This window comes from Lepidochelys kempii, chromosome 1 (assembly GCF_965140285.1).
Source record: "Lepidochelys kempii isolate rLepKem1 chromosome 1, rLepKem1.hap1, whole genome shotgun sequence".
NCBI lineage: Eukaryota > Metazoa > Chordata > Testudines > Cheloniidae > Lepidochelys > Lepidochelys kempii.
In genome coordinates, this window is record NC_136380.1 from 261,460,046 (window position 1) to 261,482,095 (window position 22,050).

General features: G+C 51.4%; 1 protein-coding gene across 8 annotated transcripts in view; it reads left to right on the forward strand.

Annotated features, from left to right (window-relative positions):
- Positions 1-22,050, forward strand: part of ZC3H7B (zinc finger CCCH-type containing 7B) — a 64,169-nt gene that overhangs the window by 36,774 nt on the left and 5,345 nt on the right. For all 8 annotated transcript variants that reach the window (XM_073327179.2, XM_073327181.2, XM_073327180.2 and 5 more), the window contains 5 exons: positions 9,668-9,801; positions 15,482-15,587; positions 18,366-18,474; positions 19,706-19,839; positions 20,618-20,781. In XM_073327179.2, coding sequence (XP_073183280.1) covers positions 9,668-9,801; positions 15,482-15,587; positions 18,366-18,474; positions 19,706-19,839; positions 20,618-20,781 — 647 coding nt within the window. The remainder of the gene's footprint in view (positions 1-9,667; positions 9,802-15,481; positions 15,588-18,365; positions 18,475-19,705; positions 19,840-20,617; positions 20,782-22,050) is intronic.

The window sequence follows — 22,050 nt, forward strand, 5'->3', positions numbered from 1 at the left end:
CACAGTCAGTTCTGTGCCTTCCCCTCCCACTGCTGCTCCCCACCAATCAGAGAGAGAATATGGCGCTGCCAGGGCCCCCTTTGCCTCCCGTGTGCTACAGCGAGCAGGTGGGAGTGAGCACATGACAGCGGCCTGGGCTGGACCTGAAGTTCTGCAGGGAAGGGTGAAGCCCTGCTGTTGCCACACCCCAATGCGAATGGTGCTCTGCACAGCCATGGAGAGCATAAGAAAGGCCATACTGGGTCAGACCAAAGGTCCGTCCAGCCCAGTATCCTGTCTACCGACAGTGGCCAGTACCAGGTGCCCCGAGGGAGTGAACCTAACAGGTAATGATCTAGTGATCTCTCTCTTGCCATCCATCTCCACCCTCTGACAACAGAGGCTAGGGACACCATTCCTTACCCATCCTGGCTAATATCCATTAATGGACTTAACCTCCATGGACTTATCTGTCATAGTGCTAGCCTTCACAACCTCCTCAAGCAAGGAGTTCCATAGGTTGACTGTACACTGTGTGAAGAAGAACCTCCTTTTATTTGTTAAATCTGCTGCCCATTAATTTCATTTGGTGGCCCCTAGTTCGTATGTTATGGGAACAAGTAAATAACTTTTCTTTATTCAGGTTTCAGAGTAACAGCCGTGTTAGTCTGTATTCGCAAAAAGAAAAGGAGTACTTGTGGCACCTTAGAGACTAACCAATTTATTTGAGCATGAGCTTTCGTGAGCTACAGCTCACTTAGCTCACGAAAGCTCATGCTCAAATAAATTGGTTAGTCTCTAAGGTGCCACAAGTACTCCTTTTCTTTTTTCTTTATTCACTTTCTCCACACCACTCATGATTTTGTATACCTCTATCATAACCCCCCTGAGTCTCCTCTTTTCCAAGCTGAAAAGTCCTAGCCTCTTTAATCTCTCCTCATATGGGACCCGTTCCAAACCCCTAATCATTTTAGTTGCCCTTTTCTGAACCTTTTCTAATGCCAGTATATCTTTTTTGAGATGAGGGGACCACATCTGTATGCAGTATTCAAGATGTGGGCTTACCATGGATTTATATAAGGGCAATAAGATATTCTCCGTCTTATTCTCTATCCCTTTTTTAATGATTGATTGCTAACATCCTGTTTGCTTTTTTTACTGCCACTGCATGCTGCATGGACGTCTTCAGAGAACTATCCACATTGACTCCAAGATCTTTCTCCTGATTAGTTGTAGCTAAATTAGCCCCCATCATATTGTATGTATAGTTGGGGTTATTTTTTCCAATGTGCATTACTTTACATTTATCCACATTAAATTTCATTTGCCATTTTGTTGCCCAGTCACTTAGTTTTGTGAGATCTTTTTGAAGTTCTTCACAGTCTGCTTTGGTCTTAAGTTATCTTGAGCAGTTTAGTATCATCTGCAAACTTTGCCACCTCACTGTTTACCCCTTTCTCCAGATCATTTATGAATACATTGAATAGGATTGGTCGGAGGACTGACCCTCAGGGAACACCACTAGTTACCCCTCTCCATTCTGAAAATTTACCATTTATTCCTATCCTTTGTTCCCTGTCTTTTAACCAGTTCTCAAGCCAGGAAAGGATCTTCCTTCTTATCTCATGACAACTTAATTTACATAAGAGCCTTTGGTAAGGGACCTCGTCAAAGGCCTTCTGGAAATCTAAGTACACTCACTATGTCCACTGGATTCCCCCTTGTCCACATGTTTGTTTGACCCCTTCGGAGAACTCTAATAGATTAGTAAGACATGATCTCCCTTTACAGAAACCATGTTGACTTTTGCCCAACAATTTATGTTCTTCTATGTGTCTGACAATTTTATTCTTTACTATTGTTTCAACTAATTTGCCTGGTACTGACGTTAGACTTACCGGTCTGTAATTGCCGGGATCACCTTTAGAGCCCTTTTTAAATATTGGTGTTACGTTGGCTATCTTCCAGTCATTGGGTACAGTATCTGATTTAAAGGACAGGTTACAAACCATAGTTAATAGTTCCGCAATTTCACATTTGAGTTCTTTCAGAACGCTTGGGTGAATGCCATCTGGTCCTGGTGTCTTGTTACTGTTAAGTTTCTCAATTAATTCCAAAACCTCCTCTAGTGACACTTCAATCTGTGACAGTTCCTCAGATTTGTCACCTTCAAAAGATGGCTCAGGTTTGGGAATCTCCCTAACCTCGTCAGCCATGAAGACTGAAGCAAAGAATTCATTTAGTTTCTCTGCAATGACTTGATCATCTTTAAGTGGTCCTTTTGAATCTCCATCGTCCAGGGGCCCCACTGGTTGTTTAGCAGGCTTCCTGCTTCTGATGTACTTAAAAAAACATTTTGTTATTACCTTTTTGAATTTTTGGCTAGCTGTTCTTCAAACTCCTTTTTGGCTTTTCTTATTATATTTTTACACTTAATTTGGCAGTGTTTATGCTCCTTTCTATTTACCTCGCTAGGATTTGACTTCCACTTTTTAAAAGATGCCTTTTTATCTCTCACTGCTTCTTTTACATGGTTGTTAAGCCACGGTGGCTCTTTTTTAGTTCCTTTACTGTGTTTTTTAATTTGGGGTATACATTTAAGTTGAGCCTCTATCATGGTGTCTTTGAAAAGTGTCCATGCAGCTTGCAGGGCTTTCACTGTAGTCACTGTGCCTTTTATTTTCTGTTTAATTAACCTCCTCATTTTTGCATAGTTCCCCTTTCTGAAATTAAATGCCAGTGTTGGGCTGTTGAGGTGTTCTTCCCACCACAGGAATGTTAAATATTATTATATTACGGTCACTGTTTCCAGGCGGTCCTGTTATAGTTACCTCTTGGACCAGATCCTGTGCTCCACTCAGGACTAGATCGAGAGTTGCCTGTCCCCTTGTGGGTTCCTGTACCAGTTGCTCCAAGAAGCAGTCATTTAAAGTATCGAGAAATTTTGTCTCTGCATTTTGTCCTGAGGTGACATGTACCCAGTCAATATGGGGATAATTGAAATCCCCCACTATTATTGAGTTCTTTATTTTGATAGCCTCTCTAATCTCTCTTAGCATTTCATCGTCACTATCACTGTCCTGGTCAGGTGGTCGATAATAGATCTACTATTATATTCTTATTAGAGCATAGGATTACTATCCATAAAGATTCTATGGAAGATGTGGATTCATTTAAGACTTTCACTTCATTTGATTCTCTCTAGCATGAGGCATCGCTTCCGGCATTCTCAGTCACAGTGAGGGCTGCCTTCCCCCCGCTGTGTGCCAGGGGTGGAGCAAAGATGGTGCCTGTTGTGATGGGGGGGGTGGAGGGAAGATGAGAGGTGAGTCATGAGTGTAGATAGTGGGGGTCACACAACATGACCGCCCTTCATGTTGCCTCTGCCTCCATCCCCTAAAACTTGATCTTTATGTAGACAACATACACCAGCAACTTCCTCCTCCTCATGCTCTCTGCCCTGTGGCTGGCCAGCCCCTTGCAGAGCTTGAATGCAGTTGGGATGTGCAGTCCGGGGTGGGTGGCACCAAGGTGGGACGGTGCTTGGGGCTGGCTCATCTCAGTTAACGAGAAGCTGCAGAATTATCAGCCACTTTTTGTTGGAGTGGGGATGTGACACCCCCAAATCACATTCTCCTTAGTAGACACATTGGAGGCTGCTGCTGTTTCAATGCACTCCCAGCAGCTGCAAGCTGCTGCTAGGGGTGCATTGCAGCAGCAGGGTCAGCCCCCACTTTCCAACTCTTTCCCCCTCTCCCCCCGCCTGCTCCCCTCACTCACCCCAGGGCTCTCGGGCTGGATGGGGCTCCACCTGAGCTACCTGGTGCTGGGCACCATGTCACAGCTCCTCTTCCCAATCTCGAAGATGCCACCTGACTCACCTTAACGGGCAGCCTGCAAAGCGGGCAGCCTGCAAAACGCTGGGACTCTAGCAGCAGAGAAGGAGAAGCAGCCCCATGTAGTGCGCGGGGGAGCTCAGCCCACAGCCACCCTGCTGCTTCCTTCCTCCCCGCGCTGCATGGGTACATGGTGAGCGCTGCCACCAGGGCGAGCCACTGCCTCCTTGCTGCTAGGCATCCCGGCGAGACGTGGCATGAGAAATCGGGGGGGGGGGTGGGCACGTGACCCTGCGTTCCCCCTGCCCCTGTGTCGCCTCTGCAGGGAAGGAGGGCATCCCGCTAATGCAAGCCAGATCCCGTGAGGAGCAGTAACTGTCATACGGGTGCCAGGTTCAAACACACCTTTTAGGGTGGAGGAGCCCATTTTTAAAAACAAGTCCAGGGACATTCAAGCTCAGGTGCTGGTGAAGCTGGTCACGCCAGCCAACCAACCTGGCTGCAGGGCAGAGCAAATGGAGGGCATTGCTTGTCCCCCTGGTCGTACTCCTCCTCCCCCCCAGGCTTTCAAGACAGCGCTGACCCTGAAGAGGGGTGTTTAAGCAGAGAGCATTGCTCCACGCTTGCCTCCTTCTGAGCTGTAGGGTCTGGGTGGTGTCAGGCAGACCTAGCCCTAACCACGTGCCCTCTACCTTGGTGGTGGTGGCTGTTTGCATTGTGGAGCAGAGCCCAGCTGGTGAGTAACCATCTGAGCCCAGCCCCGCCCTGGGGTCAGATTAAAGCTGCATTAGAACACAGAGTTCTCTCTTCTTTACTTGTCTGGTGCAGCTGACAAGGTGAGAAAAGTAGGAGCAGAGTCTCTTTATGCCTCCAATCAAGGCCTTGGCATACAAACCCCACCGGGGGATGCCTTGTTAAACCCTCCTGCCACAAGGGGGGGTCTTGGCTTCCATCTGCAACATACCGAGGAGTCTAGTGGCTCACCCAGGATGTAGGGGCCGTGCCTGGGTGGCAGAGCAACAATACTTTGTTGGCAGTGTAGAGACCACAGGAGCCAGTTCCCTCCCTGCAGAGCTGAAAAGCTAGAATCCAGTCGGGTGAGACCCTGAGCGTCCTCAGCTCCCATCAGAATCACTGGGAATTGAGGTGCCTCGGCCTAGCAGAGGGATTAGGTCCTAAAATGGACAATGTACAAACAATAAAGACAAAGGTTGGGAAGTAGGAAATAACACCTGGAATATGCGGGTTCCCCTTATTGCTAAAGGCCTATAGCAGTGACATGTGCAGTGCCAGGATCAGGAGGACATCAGTGCCTGTGGGGATTGAAGACCAAGCTGACAATTTCCAGCCCCCTTTGCTAACGGTTTCATAAAGCTGCATGACAGCCAGGCGCTGAGTTTTGTGGTGGTGTGCAACATAACAGAGCTGCAGGGCCTGTGTCGCTGTGTTTGTCGTGGGACACGTGGGATATATTGTCAGTGTAGCTGGAAGGTGCTTGCTTATCACGTCGTCCCTTGTCACGAGCGTGGAGCTGGTCGGTGCCCCAGCCTGATGCCAATGCACGGCATCGTTTGTGTCTTTAAAAAGAGAGAGAGACTGTCCTACAGTCAGTTAAAGCCACATGCGTGCCTGGCAGCGCACCACAGCTCTGGCAACAGTGAGTGTTCGGACAGTAGGCTCAGGAGAGTCAGCAACTCGCTGCTGCAGACTGCAGGGCAGGGCTAGCCCATTCGGCAGAGCGAAGTTTGTTTTTGCTTTTATTTTTCTCCAGCCTGAGCAGATTAATCTGGCATAACATCCACCCAGCTTCACAACTCAGCTGCATGGCAAAGGCAACTTCCCAGGAGCACTGTGCAAACTAGCCCCTCCTCCCACCCTTAACTTAAATAGCTCCGATGTCAGCTTCTCAGGGTGTTCTTCAGACAGCAGGAACAAGGCATCTCCTATAGGGTTAGGAGCAACCTAAACTGTCACAGCAGCTAATTGAGCCCCAAAACCAGCTAGATGCCTCTGGCTGGAGAAGAACCGTGTAAGGCCGCAATGCTGTGCAGACGAGGAGGCTCACGCAGGAGGTGCCACATGCCAAAGGCCTGCTCTGCAGGCTAGTGCTGGAGCTCAGTCCCAGAGGACGTGGGGCTCTCTGGCCATTCACCCAGAGCTGGTCAGAGAAGTTTCTGATCAGAGTCTGCTGCAGTGCAGAAGCAAACGGCTGCTGGATGTGGGTGAGAGAGGAGGTGGTTTGGGGAATCTGCAGTAGACTTACCCTGGCTCCCGGAGGTCTTTGCAACTCCAGAAGTTACTGTGCCACATCACAGTGGCCAGCTGCTGAACAACATCTGAGGTGAGCATCAGAGTTGGTAGCTAGACACTGAGGGGAAAATGTGGGAAGGAGAATTTTTTTGCCTCCTTTATAATGTGTCTGGTGCCTTATTTGGAACATAAAGCTAAGAACGACCGTGCCAAAGTCTTGATTCATTTGGTTGCTACAGTTTAGTAGCTAACTTTGTTGTAGTCTTCTGTGTTGGCTTCATAACAATGGGCGCTGTTATAACCTGAAGCCCGTTTGACTGACTTAATGTGTAGCAACCTCTCGAGACCCTAATTTCCATGTCACGGCGATCTGTTTTATTACCAGTCTGCCAGACGTGTAGCATGTCCTTACAAATACAGCTGTGTATAGCAGCAGCTGCTTTGACTCTTTACGCCCAGTCCCCACTGAGCATGCATGCATGCTGGATTTACTGCACATGGTCAGTGAGACGTTCTGGGGATCACCCGCCTGGTTAGGGGTTTTGTCACTGCCTGCCCTGTAACCTTGTGTCCCTGTGCTGTGCAGCTATGATTCAATCCCCTGACACCAGCAGCCTGCCCACAAGCACAAGGTCTCACCCTGGCTTTCAACAGCCTAGGTGCTCCTTGCAGAGAGACCCCCACCAGCCCTTCCAGTCCCAAATTCATTCTCCCCCAGTTCTTAAGTACAAGATGCTCAGACTGTTCCCATCTGGTTCTTCACCCCTAAAGGCATGAAACCAGCTCCCAGTTATCAGTTCACTTTGGCCCCCACTCTCCACTCAATTTGCACACTAGAGACCCGCTTGGGGTAAAAATAAACAAAAGTTTTGTTTGTTAAAAAAACACAGGTTCAAAGATGAAATTGTAAAGTCGTGAAAACCTGTACAAGTTACATAGTAAATAAACATAGACACAACCTCCGACTTTACTCTTCCGTGTTAGATAAAATCCCTTTTCAAATACAAGTTACCTATTGCCCTAAAACAGTTTCTCCACATACCCTCTAGCTATAGAAGGGATCCAGCATTCATGGACAGCCTCCTGCCTAGATACTGTCCCTCAAGTTCTGGAATAAAAAACTTTAGGCCTGGTCTACACTGGAAAATTAGGTTGGTTTAACTACGTCGCTCAGGGGTGTGAAACATCTACGCCCCTGAGCGGCATAATTAAGCCGACCGAAGTCCCCATGTAGACAGCCCTAGGTTGGCAAAAGAATTCTTCTGTCAACCTAGCTACCACCTCTTGGGGAGGTGGATACCTATGCTGACAGGAGAACCATCCCGTCTGTGTAGGTGGCGTCTACACTGAAACACTACGGCTACAGAGCTGTGCCACTGTCGCCTTTTAAGTGTAGACGAGCCCTCAGTCTCAAGCCTGTTTTTAAAAGGTTTTTTTCCCTTTTATTTTCTCTCTGTCCATGATGACTCCTGCTTAGCCAGAGTGGGGAAATTCCTTCTTGGCTTGATAGCCAGGCTGTCTCTCTGCCTTCCCGTTATCGCTAATGGTCCATTGTTGCCTTTTTCTGGGCTGAAAAAAAAAAGCTGGTTTCATGTTAAAACACCTGGCTTGGGTGGTGCCCCTTTCTGCTTGACGGCTCACTGCCCTGCTGTGAGATGTAGTACAGCTTCTGAGCAGTTTTCTGTACACATAGAGTCATAACCTCATTCCGTGTACATATCTCATACTGGCCAGCAAGTTCAGGGCATGACGAGCTTTTGTGAAAGACCTTATTCGATAAATTTTGCGTACTGTATTATGCTGTAATTCAGTTGGTTTAACTGCTCATTTTGTGGGTTTAAACCTTCTCTTCTCCTCTTGGGGTGTCTGGATCCTGATCGTCACAGTAAATATTCACGGTCTTTGCACTACTCACATCAGAAAACTTTTGGTTAGCTCCTGCCTGAAGTTCTCGGAACAGGAGCCAGACACTGTTAGGACCTTTTCAGCTAATCCTCTCAGGTCCCTGAACATTGTCATGCTCTGGATCTGACATGTCAGTCTGGCCTGTCGGGTAGAGCTAACCTGCATCTCATGGTTATGTTGGGAAATATACCACATGGTAGGATAATACAGCAGATCTTGCAGGGCTGGTGAAAATGAATATGCCACCAGATCTGCCTCAATCAAAAGAACTGAGTCTGCGAACTGGAAGCCTGTAGGTCCGTAACTGAGGTACAGTTGGGCTCTGCATTGTCCATTGGACCTTTCCACCTGCCAGATATTGGCCCAAACGTCCCTAGGATCCACATTGCTGCTGAGCAAACTGACTAAAACCTGCTGCTCATGGAGATTGTTTGCTCTCTGGTAAATGCCCAGCATAGGAAAGTCAATATGGGACAGCTGGTGCAAGCTGGTTAGCTGGCACAGGCAGACAGTCGTGTGTACTGGCACAAAATCATTGGGCTCCGCAGCCCGCTCGCCTCTAGGGGCATTCCTTTGGGAATTCCGCCTTGGCTCTGGATCCTTGGCTGCACCCCAGGTGGTTGGCTGCTAAGCACAGCTCCTTGCATCTGCATTTGCTTCTTCCTTGAGCTGTAGACTCAAACATCACGTGTTCCCTGTTGTTGCAGGTATAAGTGCCTGAGTTAGTGGCGCAAATTCCAAATGTAACTCTGCTGTAAGTGCGTGGAAGAGGCAGGTACAGAATTCAGGCCTCTTGATTGCAAATTGTGTATCTTAATCATATGACCGTTCTTCCTCCCTAGACAGCATGTGAAAGGACTGCGGACATTTTGTGACTCTTTCAGCTAGGGATCATGATGTAAGGGCTATGAATTCTCAAGCGTCGGGTCACATGTTGGTTAATAGGCTGGTGGGTTGAGTCTGGCTGTGCAACTCAGGGCACAGGAACCTCAGGGGTGGAAAGTCTGCCCAGAATGGAGTTTAGAGGCACAAGATGGGGCCCGCATCATCCAGCTGTGACCCAAAAGTGGGTGGCGGTGGCTGGATGTAGTGTGACCAGGAGACATGTTGATTCAGTGCAGCCTGGGGGGCCTCCTCTGCTATCAGAGCTCCTAAGGGGCCCAAATTGTGACTTTAAACTGCTTTCTCCAGATAGACAGCATCCCCAGGAAGTTCAGTGCAGATGCCCCCTACCCTCCCTGCGAATGAATCCCCACCCCTTGTCTGCAGCTGCACCAGTGGGTACGGATTGAGCCCTCGGTCAGCGCTAGTGGTGTGTGTGTGGCCTGGTTACGTGCATTGTGAGGTGGTTGTGTCTTCCTCTGAAGACCTGGGTTTAGCCATTGTTAGAGAGAGGGTACAAACAGGAGGGATCAATGGCCCTATGTCATATGGCAAGAAGTAAGGAAACCAGACTAAACTGACCAGTGCTTTGATCTGATCTGGTATCTTGATGGACCAATGGCTTGTGCTGCCAAATGAGAGCTCAGTCTGCCTCTGTCTTGGCTTTTATACTATGCTCTTTGCTGTAGTGTACAAGTGCCTATGGGGAAAGGCATCTATCCCAGGGCATATGCATGCATGTACACAGTAATGACTGGGGCAAAGTGTTGAGGTCCATTTGCCTGAATCCTGCTTCTTCATGTGATCCTTCACAGGCTGCCCCCCGGGCTCCGACGTCAAGCAGCTTTGACCTCCAGATGAAATTTGTTTGTGGCCAATGCTGGAGGAACGGGCAGGTGGTGGAGCCAGACAAGGACCTCAAGTATTGTAGTGCCAAAGCCCGCCACTGGTGAGTGTTCCTGCCCTCTCCTCTGTCTCCCCCCCTAGCCTCAGTGCAGGATTTCCCCCCGCCATGTATTCATTCTCCAGTGCTTTATACAGGCTACTTTGAAATATCTGTGAGGGCTTCCATCCTGGCAGACTGTTCCCTTGAGGAGACTCTTCCACAGTTTAATAGACATCACCATTAGCAAACATTCTTTGAGTGCTTGCTTGTGTCGATTCCATTCTAGGTGTGCACACACCCATGTGCACGGTTGTCGGATATGTTTGCCTTAGCAGTATCCGTAGGGTCGACTGTGGCGCCCCCTTGACTGCCGTGCTCATACGTCAGTATATCAAGTACCGCCAGCACTATGCCATCTGTTACTTTTTACTGCCAGGGGTGGTTAGTCAGAGCACCTTTCCTTGCATAGCAAGGGCTAGCAGTTTCATTTCTTCTGACTTCGAGCCTTAGGGCCTTGTAAATAGTTGTTTATAGTAGTTAGTGTTAAGTAGCTGTTAAATGTAGTTAGAAGTTAGAGTCCCAGAGGGGAATTTGCCCCAGGTGGGGCACGCCCCGGTTTCCAGGGTTTAAGCCCTGCATGGACTGTAACAGGCCTATGCCTTAAGTGACCCTCACAGCAGCTGCCTCAAGTGCTTGGAATCATGTGGAGGACAAGTGTCATATTTGTAAAAAAAAGAAAATTTGACCCAGGACTCCGAGCGGGATATTTGTTTCCGGGCTCTCCTCATGGAGGCTGCCCTTCGTCTGGTTTCCGAGCCGTCCCACCAAGAGTCACCTAGTACTCAGCCTCAGTGCACAGCACACCTCCGGCACTGCTTCCCGTTGCCGGTGCCCAGAAAGAAAACAAAAAAGCACGGCTCCCCGGCACCGGGCAAGAAGGGCCATGGGGCATCAAGCAAAGGACCCAGTTCGGGCCAACCAGTCGCTCCAGAGCCATGTGGACGCGCTTCCCGTTCAGGGCCCTTAGCCCCTTAAAGGAGCCACCACTGACTCCCGGGAGGGTTAGGGGACCTAAACTTCTGGCGGCATTGACGCTTTCCCAAGCTCCCCCAGCACTGAGAGAGTAGAGGTCTCCTCCCGTGCCACAGGAAGTGGCAAAGGCTCCCTACAAGGGCAAGCCAGCCACTAAGACCCCTCCGGGGGTAGTGGAGCTCCACCAATCCCCCAAGACAAGGCAGCGCTCTCCATCTCTGCATCGCAGATCTACAGCATCGCACCCCAGATCCTCTGGGGCTCGCCCTCGGTCAGCGGCACTGCGATCACGGTCCCCACCATCTCAATGCTGATCACCTAGGGGGAGGCACCGGTCTCCATTCTACCGGCACTGTTCACCCTCCCGCCAGTCATTCTCTCGGCACACATCTTGGTTGCCTGCCCCGTGGGAGCACTCCCCGTCGCGATTCCAGTCCCCTTTATGCCGGCACCGGTCTCTCTTCCTCCTCTTCCCCACTCCCACCCCCCCACTCCAGGCACTGGTCTCTGGCGGCGACAGTCAGCAGGCAGACACAGGCGGTGATGGCCCTGCCGTGGTCACCGGAAGGGGATTGCTCTGGCATGGAAGGGCAGTTCAGCCCCTCACCAAGACCCCACCAGCGCGATTGGGCACCTGATGCTGTGTTGACATCTACAGCGCTGCCTTGGCAGCGTGGCCGGTGCAGTGGCCTTATTAGAGTGCATGGGGCATGCTGGTAATGACAATGCCCCCTTCACATCGCTCATCTGCCACCACCTGGAGCAACAGCCGGCGGCACCGGGTTAGGTGCATGAGACCTGCTTGGAGGTCGGAGTAGAGGAGACGGCATCCACCCCAAAACCCCGCTCCTCCACGGGGGGATGATGCTCCGGAGCCTCCCCCAGCAGTACAGTTGTCGTCCTCAACCCTGGATGAGGCTGTCACGGGACCCTTGAGGGCCAGCCCGCCGGACAGTTTTAGAAGAACACCAGGCCCTGCTTCAATGGGTGACCGAGAACTTGGCCCTAGAAGTGAAGGAGATGGCCAGGCAGGTGGACACCTTGTTCAGTGTCCTCTCAGCCTCTACCCCGGCATGTGTTGTACTTCCAGTGCATGATGGGGTCCTGAAAATTGCCAAGACTCTCTGGTAAATCCCGTCGTCCATCCCTCCCACTCCAAAAGGGCCTAAAAGAGGTACTTCATCCCAGCCAAAGGGTTCAAGTACCTTTTTATACCCATCCACTTCTGGGCTTGCTGGTTGTCTCTGTGGCCAACAAAAAGGACAAGCAGGGACACACCAGTTCAACTCCCAAAAATAAAGACGCCAAAAGACTGGACCTTTTTGGGGAGAAAAATTTATTCAACAGCCAGCCTGCAATTCCACATGGTGAACCAACAGGCCCTCTCTGGCAGGTACAGTTTAAACTTGTGAGGACGGTCTCTTTTCGAAGCAGACTGATGCAAGCCTGCTTAGGTTAAAGGACACTTGGGCCACCCTTTGCTCACTGGGCATGCATATGCCGCAGTCTGCACGGAAGCAGTTCTGGCTGCACCCACTACCAAGGCCTTGGCAGCCTCTCCAGGGGTCTGCAAGGAGAAGGGATAGAGACACGAGCTTTCGTCATCGCCACCTGTGCAGCCCAGCCTGGCAAAGCATCCCAGGGCCAGAAATGCTCATTTTGAAGGTGCGCTCGAGAGCGACGCCCCAGTCAAATCCCCGCATCCACCTTGTTCTTTCCTTGATCATGTTCATCCCTACCGTTTGGTCACAGGTCACCTCGGACTGCGGGGTGCTGGACAGAGTATCTCAGGGCTGTACTCTGCAATTTTCTTGACCCTCCTGAAGGGCAGGGTGGTGCAGATCCTGACGGACAATACTGCCGTGATGTATTACATCAACAGGCAGGGTGGCACCGGGTCTTCGGCCCTTTGTCAAGAAGCTCTCCGCCTTCGGGATTTTTTTGTGTGCGGCATGATAGCGCACCAGCCCGGAACAAGGAACATCATAGCAGATCACCTTAGCAAGACTTTCTCATCTCACCACAAGTGGCTGCTCCATCTGGAGGCGGTCAGCATAATCTTCCAGAACAGAAAATGCCATGTGTTCTATTTGATCCGGGGGGAATAAACAGGGGCCCCCTATCGGACGTCTTTCTCATTCTGTGGTCGGGGGCGCTGATGTATGCCTTTCCACCTGTGCCGTTGATTCACAGGGTCCCTGTGAAGATCAAGTAAGACGGGGCGAGAATTATCCCAATAGCCCCTGCATGGCCTCACCAGCACTGGTTTGGCACATTGTTGAGCCTTTCGGTAGCCACCCTGCTGCCGCTGTCCCAGAACTACAGCGGCCTTTTGCACCTGAACCTAACAGCACTGCACTTGACCGCTTGGCTACCGCGTGGCTGAGCACAGACGAACGGGTGTGCTCCCCCTGTGTTCAGCAGGTCTTGCTGAGTAGCAGGAAACCCTCCACCAAAGTGACTTACCTGGCCAAGTGGAAAAGGTTTATGTGATGGGCCTCCGAACGGCGTATCTGAGCTGAGGAGGCCCCACGGCAGGAGATCCTGGATTATCTGCTGCACCTCAGACTCCAAGGGTTGTCCCTGTCATCGATCAAGTTCTACCCGGCTGCTATCTTGGCTTTCCATCCTCCGTTCCAAGGCAGGTCGCTCTTTGCTCATGCCATGATGGCATGGTTTTTGAAAGGTCTGGAGTGTGTCTACCCACGTGTCCAGGATCCCATCCCTCCCTGGGACCTGAATCTCATGCTGTTGAGGCATCTGGGGCCTCCCTTTGAACCTCTGGTTTCCTGCTTCTCTCCTGGAAGGTTTCGTTCCTGGTTGCGATAACATCGGGCCCCCAGGGTGTCCAAGATCGGGGCGCTTACTTCAGAGCCGCCCTATACCGTCTTCTACAAGGATACAGTCCAGTTACGACCGCACCCAAGGTAATTTCCGCCCAAGGTAGTTTCCCAGTTTCATACTGGCCAGGACCTATATTTACCCGTCTTCTTTCCAAAGCCTCGTACGTCAGATAGGGAGCACAGGCTACGCACTCTGGACATCAGGAGGGTGCTGGCCTTCTACACAGATAGAACGAAGCTGTTCTGTAACTCAGTGCAGTTGTTTGTTGCAGTGGCAGACCGAATGAAAGGTCACCCAGTGTCTACTCAGAACTTTTTGTCCTGGATCACGGCCTGCATCCACCACTGCTATGAACTGGCGAAGATGCTTCCACCAGTAATCGTGACGGCACACTCGACTAGGGTGCAAGCATCGTCAGCGGCCTTCCTGGCACAGGTGCCAATCCAAGAGATCTGTAGGGCCGCTACCTGGTCATATGTCCACACGTTCACGTCTCAGTACGCTCTTACCCAGCAGGCTCGAGACGGCGCTGGCTTTGGCAGAGCAGTGCTGCAAGCTGCAAGACTGTGAGCTCCGAGCCCACCTCCACTGATGCTGCTTGTGAGACACCTACAATGGAATTGACGTGAGCAAGCACTCGAAGGAAAAACGGTCTCCTACCTTTTCGTAACTGTTGTTCTTCGAGATGTGTTGCTCCTGTCCATTCCATTACCCGCCTTCCTGCCCCTCTGTCGGAGGAGTTGGCAAGAAGGACCTGAGAGGGCATAGGGCTGGCAGTGCCTAATATACCGGCGCATGAGTGCAGCACTCAAGGGGGCGCTACAGCCAGCCCTAGGGATACCGCTAAGGCAAAAATCTTTGACGACTGTGCACGTGGGCGTGCGCACACCTGGAATGGACATGAGCAAAACATCTCCGAGAACAACAGTTGCGGAAAGGTAGGTAACTGTTGGGTTTTTTTTCTGCTGTCAGATTCTATTATTTTTCATTTGTATGCAGGGCCCTTTTTGGGCATGGCACTTTGCAGAGAGAGAAAAGACACAATCCCCTCTCTAGGAGCTTACACAGTCCCCACTCTAGGAGCCCACTTTCCCTTTGTTCAGTTCATCCCATTTCTCCTAGCTATACTCAGCTGGAGCACCCAAAACAATTCATCTCCAAACTTGTTTCCAGACGTCTGCTGTTTGTAGGTGGCAATCCTATCGCTATTGGTTATACTTTTAGCCATGGTATGTACTTTGATCATTTTTGTTGCATTTCTCTGCCTTGGTCTGTGAATGTGGTGCTCTAGAAGAGGTCTCCTCAGTGCTACATAGAGAGGGACTGTCACCTTCCCTTCCTGGGATGTCATTTCTCTGACTGTGGTCTATTGGCCTGGATTTTTTTTGCCACAATACCCTCTTCTGATTCTTTTGTACGGCATTGTGGAAGAGTGATTTGCCTAACTGTAGGATCTTGTTCACAGTGCAGTGTCTGTGTGTAAGGATGTTCTACAGCATCTCTCACCCTGAGGGGTCCCGAAGTGGTGTTTTGTTTTGTTGTTTGTTTTTTACAGACTGTATAGATCAGGACCGGTTCAGCCACCCCTGGGGATGGAGTGCTGCAGATGTTCAGCAGTTCACAAGAGTGGGTTGTGGGGGGGGAGGAAAGGGTCCCTTTGGCTCACCCTGGAGAGCTACAGTCTGTTCTTCTGGTGCGTCTGCTGTAGTTACCTGTAGCACATGCGCACACAGGCGTCCCAGTCCAGCTACCAACCAGTGCAAGGGGCAGGCTGAGTGACGGTCCTGGTGTGGTGATGGGATATTTTAAACCCCCTTTGCTTCCCCTCCTGCCTTTTTGTTTTAATTCCCCCTCCCCCATTTCCTAGCTGGACAAAGGAGCGTCGCGTCCTGCTGGTGATGTCCAAAGCAAAGAGGAAGTGGGTATCTGTCCGACCGCTGCCTTCCATCCGCAACTTCCCACAGCAATATGATGTAAGCCCTGTACCCCTTTGTGGCTCCAGAATCCTCTCCCTTCCTATTGCAACACTGCACGCACCAAGCATGGAGCCAGTGCTTCGATGCTCCGAGGGCGCGTGCTTTGTAAATGGTCGGGTGGGTAGGTAGACGTGGACTCGGGTGGAAAGCAAAGACCAGCTGAAAGCCAAGAGAAATCAGTTCCATCTCAGCCAGCTCCGTGTCATGGTATGAAAGGACCCTTGCAGCAAGGTTTTTGACACTGCTCTTTACACCGTCACCACCTATAGGACTGGCCGGCTCAGGGGATGGGATCTAGCCCTTCACCTCAGGTCACACCTTTCCAGACCAGGTCACAGGTGGGGCAGTAGGCATGGGATAAGCTTATGTTGTCCCTGCTTTTGCTGTTCCTGTTCTGCTGGTAAAGAGAGCACTAGCCTTCTAGGCTTCCAATCTAGCCACTTCCACCAGTTTTTACAGATCTCTTGAAAGGTGATTTGAAAACTGATATGTTTAAAAAAAACAAACAAAAAAAACCCTCACACCCTAAATTAAAACCCCAGAGCTATGTGAAAAGCTGTAAAGCCCAATCCCAGCTCAGCATGTGATGGGAGGTGGGATAGTGCCCTTCTCCTTTCTGCCTCAGAGAGCTCCCCTCCCCTCAATTAAGAGGTGTCTGGCATGTCTTAATCTAGAGCCATAGGGGAGCCCATGTGAAAATGCTGGGGATCCCTTTCTGCTCACAGCCAGGGTAGCTATAAAGCATCTGTGACCTCTGTCAGTTGGATCATTCAGCTGCTTGAGTGTGTTCCGTTGCCTCGCAATGAAAGATTTCCATGTGCTGCCATGGCAGTCACAGGCAGTGCCTGGGGGAGTGGGAGTTTCTTCCTGGAGTGGCTGCTGACTTCTGGGAAACTGTCCTGGGTTTTTCAGTCTGTTCCTAATCAGATTTTTGTGTCTCTCCCCTCTCAGCCCAAAGCCAAAATCATGTATGTGTGCTGGAGGTGGGAGGGGGTGATAGGTCAGACTAAGTTGCTGTTGAGATGTCACCCAGGAGAGATCCCAGCTGTGGGGTAGGGAGAGGGGAAGGGTGTGGACTCACAGCATAGCTGACTTGGTTTTGTTTGTTTTTAAGATTCCTCGTAGTGCAAAAGGAGGCATGAGTGCTATGGGAAATGGGAGCCGGTGTCTGGCAGAAGAAGTAGCCCTTTGTTTTCTCCACCGTGCCTCCATTAAAGAGCCTGTGACAGGCACTGCCAGGAGGAGGCTAAGGCCTGCCTGTCACGGGGTTCAGCGGGGCTTTAAGAGGAAGGGGGGTGTGCCCATGGGAGAGCTGCAGAAGGAGGGACCCCTGGGCGGGGGCAGCACATGTGCTCTAGGGTGACAGCTTTTGTTTTGTGAGTCTGTGTCCTGAGAGAAGGACCTGACAAGAGCCTTGGGCCTGGCTCTGAATTCTTCCTGAGCTTGTGAGGGAATCATTGACCTGCGGCCCCAAACGCCGCCGCTGGCACTGATGTTACTGGAGAGTCTGCGGGGCTTTTCCTCTCTTTCCTGTGCGGGTGGACACGTGTGGTTAGTGTTTGTGGAAAAGGAGCCACGTTGGCTGTTGCTGGGGAGTGAACCCGTTGGTTTGTTTCCACAATAGGTAGTGCATGGGCAGCAAGAGTGCAAGCTTCCCACCCCGGCCCTGCTGCGCGCTCTCTCTCTCGCTTCCAAGGGGCGAGAGAATGGTTATGTCTCCAGTGACGCCTTCAGTCCCTGGCCCTGCTGCTGAGGCTGCAACAAGGGGGTCGGTGTGTTAACTGCGGGGGTGGTTTTTGCAAGGTAGACGGTTCGGTGGGGGGGCTGCAGTGTCAAAAACCTCTGCGGTCAGGTGCTTCCGAAAGGCAGTTTCCCTTCTTCATACCATGCCTTGCTCATTTCATGTGGGGCCACGTTGCAGCTTCCCAGTGGGTAACAATTAGGTGTCACTGCTGATCTGGGCTGGATTGCAGCCATCAGCTTAGTCAGGGCTAGCTTGACAGTTTTCAGGGGCTAAGCTGCTGAAATGGGGGGAAACCCAGCCGTAATTCCAGCCCGGTTGCTGGAAGAGGAGAGGGGATCTGGAGGGGACCCGTTTCCTGGCGCTGAAGCGGGAGATACGGTCAGCTGGTGATTTGCGAAGGAGACAGGGCCCCAAACAGCTGCTTGCTTTGGCTGTGCATAAGGACAGCCGTGAATGGAGAGGAAAGGCTCTATATGCCACCCGCTGTTCGCTGAGCCCTCCGGACTCTCCTTGGCAGGACTGTTTACAGGGGGAAAGGGAGCGAGTGTGTTACTAGCAATGGGTGGGCTGGAAGTATGCAGGGAAAGCTTTGCTGTTCCTAGTAGAGTTTTGTCATTGGGAACTTTTGCTCTGAATCCAAACTCACCTTGGGTATCTCTCCACTTCCCTCTGAAAGCCTCTCCATCTCTTAAAGACCTCCATCCATCAGGCTGGAGAGGACATGAGTGAGAGTCCCCTTAAGTTGCTTTCCACCACCTCACCTGGCTCCATGAGTAACCTTATCTGTAAGCGGGCCAGCCATGGGCTTGGTGGATAGGTAGTGAGAGGAAAGTCACTGAACTCAAGCCTCCTGTACGTTTATACAAAGATCTCGTCCCCCAAAGTCTTACGGGACCCAGGGAGAAAAGGCACGAGTGATCAGCATCACCTGCTCAGTGCCTCTGCTGGTTGGTCTGCCCCTTTCTCTTCTGCCTCCCTAACCAGAAGGGTCTGGGGGGGGGGGCTGTGTTTTCTTTTCTGTCTCTTGACAGCTGTGTATCCATGCACAAAATGGCAGGAAGTGCCAGTATGTTGGGAACTGCTCCTTTGCCCACAGCCCTGAGGAGAGAGACATGTGGACCTTCATGAAAGAAAATAAAAGTGAGTGGTGAGCTGAGGGCAGGAATGGGGACGCTGAAGAGCACAGGGTATGTTACGCCCCTTCTCCCCGGCGTCCCAGAGCTGGAAAGGATGTCGCACACCCCCGCCTTTCCAGCAAGAGGGTGAAATTACTCTGAAAAATGAGACTCTCAGAGCGTGAGCTAGAGCTATTCAAACGACAGCCACGCACAGCTGCGCAATCACCCTTCTGCCAGCGCATCCAAGTCCCGCACCTGGTGCTATTCCATTCTCGCCTGCATGCTCCACAGCTTTGCTCTTCCTCTGCTAGTCTAGCCCTGGCTCCATACACCTCACTCCTGACCTCTGCCCCTGTCCTTGCCTCTCCCCTTGTTCTGCTAATGTCCCTCACGCCTAGGCTGCAGCATTCCCTGCTGATTGTGTGAAAGATCGTACACAGGTGTGTGAACTTTGTGTCCTGAATGAGGATGCTGTTGGGCAGTGCCCCTTACAAACAAGCTTGTCCTCACTTGTTAATAGTTCTTGGAAATGTAGGTGGTCACCATGCCCCATGGTCTTGGCCAAAATTTCTCCTTCTACCCTTGCCACCTCACTGTCCCGCCAGTTGAGTTGTAGAGCTGGCCAAAATGCTTTACCTAATGGCAATTTTGCTAAAAAATGCATTTTTGGGGGGTTCCAAAACTATTCAAAAATGTGGGTCAAATTTGGTGAATAGTTTTGGCCAAAAAAGAATGATCCCCCTCTCCGCCCCCATGTCAGTGTTTGGATACTTTGTTTCCGAAGAAAATGTCTATTTGAATTAATATTTTGTTTAAAAAATCACAACATTTGAAACCCAAATACGCTACTTTTTTTTGTTGCATCTCCTGCTTTGTTGCAGCAGGAGGTGAGCTACCCAGTGAGAGGGACCAGGCTCGGGTCTGATCTGGCACCTCCTTGTGGGTGTGAAGTCCAGAGCAATCGCTAACTCTTTGCCCTCCTTCCTTCTCTCTCAATATTTATAAAAGCTGCCATCACAGTACCCTGTGAGTTTCAGAACTCGCATCTGCCTCCCTCCCCCAGACCAAGGGAAAGAGATTTCCCTACCCAGCCTCTCACCTGAGGAGGTAACCGCACCTCAGAAGGAGTGTCTGTAACTGAAGGGAGGGTGCACACTCAACACCAGATCTGTACAGGTCCCTTGTTCTGAGTGTGTCCATAGTGGGTGGGTAGGTGAGTTGCCTGGCTGATCTGGCTGATTCCCTCCTCACAGTATTGGATATGCAGCAGACCTATGACATGTGGCTAAAGAAACACAACCCTGGGAAGCCAGGAGAGGGGACACCACTCACGTCGCGGGAAGGAGAGAAGCAGATCCAGATGCCCACTGACTATGCTGACATCATGGTAATACCTCTCCTCCCTCTCTCCTGTGCATCCCTGCAGGAGTCTCTTGAGAGGAGGCTGTGCTAACTGGAAATCCAGCAGGGTTGGAACGCTCCCTTGGGGAAAAGCCTGTGATCTTTGCCAGCTAGGAGGAGGGCAGCCGGGGTAGCAGTGATGAGGCAGGAGGCCATAGGCCCGGGTCAGCAAGGCTGCTCCAGGACTTTTCTGTCCGTTAAACATGTTTTTATCCAAGAAGTCAGCTGAAACTGTATCTTACGCATGAACTCCTGCTTCCTTGGCCCCCGCCTTCCACCCAGGCTCCCACCCTTCCCTGGGGCCCTGGAATGGCAAAGCCCCACGGCTGGCCGTTTTGAAAATAGTTGGTTGGGGGTGAGAGATCTGTGGGAGTGTAACTGGCCCACCAATGGGTGGGAAGAGAAGTAGGGGGAGAGTGCATAGGCAGCATACTAATGTGTGGCAGAGGAGAGGTATGGGGAAGGGGGATGGGCAGGCCACTAAGGTCTGGAGAAACCATATCTAATTGCTCAACAATCCCTCCTATGGCTGTTTATAGGGAGCGATACTGGTGGGCTCAGACAAAGAGACTAGTCCTGTCCCCTGTGGCCAGCAGTTTGATGTTCCCAACACTGATGTGTCAGGAGAGGGAGGGAGGTGCTGGGTGGGGTGGGGAGACCCTTGATGCTCTGGCGGAGAGGGGACATCCCTTCCTCTCCACTCCCCAGCGCCGGGCAGGTCAGGGTGGGCACCGCTAACGGGCTGCTCGGTCTGTGCCGGTTAGATGGGATACCACTGCTGGCTGTGTGGGAAGAACAGCAACAGCAAGAAGCAATGGCAGCAGCACATCCAGTCGGAGAAGCATAAGGAGAAGGTCTTCACCTCCGACAACGACTCGAGCTGCTGGAACTACCGCTTCCCCATGGGTGAATTCCGGCTCTGTGACAGGTACCGCGTGCGCCACGCCCCCGTTCCACACGGGGGGCCGCTGCCGGTGAAAGGAGAGCAGACCTGGTACTGAGTCGCTCTGCTCCTAAATGGGGAGCCCCAAGGAACTGCAGCTCGCAGAAGTTCTGGGGAGGTCGAAAAGTAGGAGATGTTATTGAAGAGGTGGGCAAACTACAGCTTGCCGGACCGTCCTGCCTAGCCCCTCCCCTGCTGTCCCTCCTCCCCCACAGCCTCAGCTTGCCTGCCACCAGCGCTCTGGCAGGGCAGCACGGCTGCCAGTCCTGCTGCTGCTCTGAGTGGCATGGTAAGGGGGCAGGGAGCGGGGAAGTTTGATAGGGGTGGGGTCCCGGCGGGGGCAGTGGTCAAGGGACAAGGAGCAGGGGGGTTTGGATGGGTCGGGAGTTCTGAGGGGGGCAGTCAGGGGGCAGGAAGTGGGAGGGGGCAGATGGGGGCGGGGACCAGGCTGTTTGTGGGGCATAGCCTTCCCTACCCGGCCCTCCATACAGTTTTGGAACCCCAATGTGGCCCTCAGGCCAAAAAGTGTGCCCACCCTTGCATTATTGGGAACACACTCCCTTCCCGCACCTAAAAGTGATAAACTACAAAACTAAAAGGCACGAGTGATGCTTCTCCAGGCTCACAGTCTGTTTATATTTTGGGAAATGAAAGAACCTTTAACCCAACAGCCATGCCACCCATGACTATGGTGACATCAGCTCTCACAAGCTAATCAGAGCCTGGCTAGGTCCTTGCTTGTCTGAGACATCTCTTTGGGAAACCCAGCTGCTTCAGTAAGTGGGTTTAGTGTCTCACTAGAGTGCCCCTCTCTCTTTTGTCCATGCCTCAAGATGGTGACCGGAGGCACTGTGCCGCTGGAGGTGAAATAGAAAACTGGGGTCCTGGTCACTCGTGTCTGTTTAAAGATCCCTTGGCGTTTTTTTCAAGAGTAGGGCTGTTCAACCCTAAATATTAGCCCAGTTTCAACTTGTCATTTCGTTCTGCAGCCCTAAATCCCCTTCTAGTCTCAGTTGGGTATGGATACATCACTTCTTGGCCAAACCTGTTATTGCTATACTCTCTTAAACAACCTCCAGGCTTCACCCCGGAGGTGGTGCTACATGTCTTCAGTCAGAGAATGAGCCCGATACAGGGAGAGAGTTTGTAAAGTGCTTTAGAATCCAGCACAATGTTAATGCTAGAGAAATGGATCAACCCTTTAAACCTTTCCCCATTAAAAAAAATAGTCCAGTGAGTTGTGTTTCTCTCCTG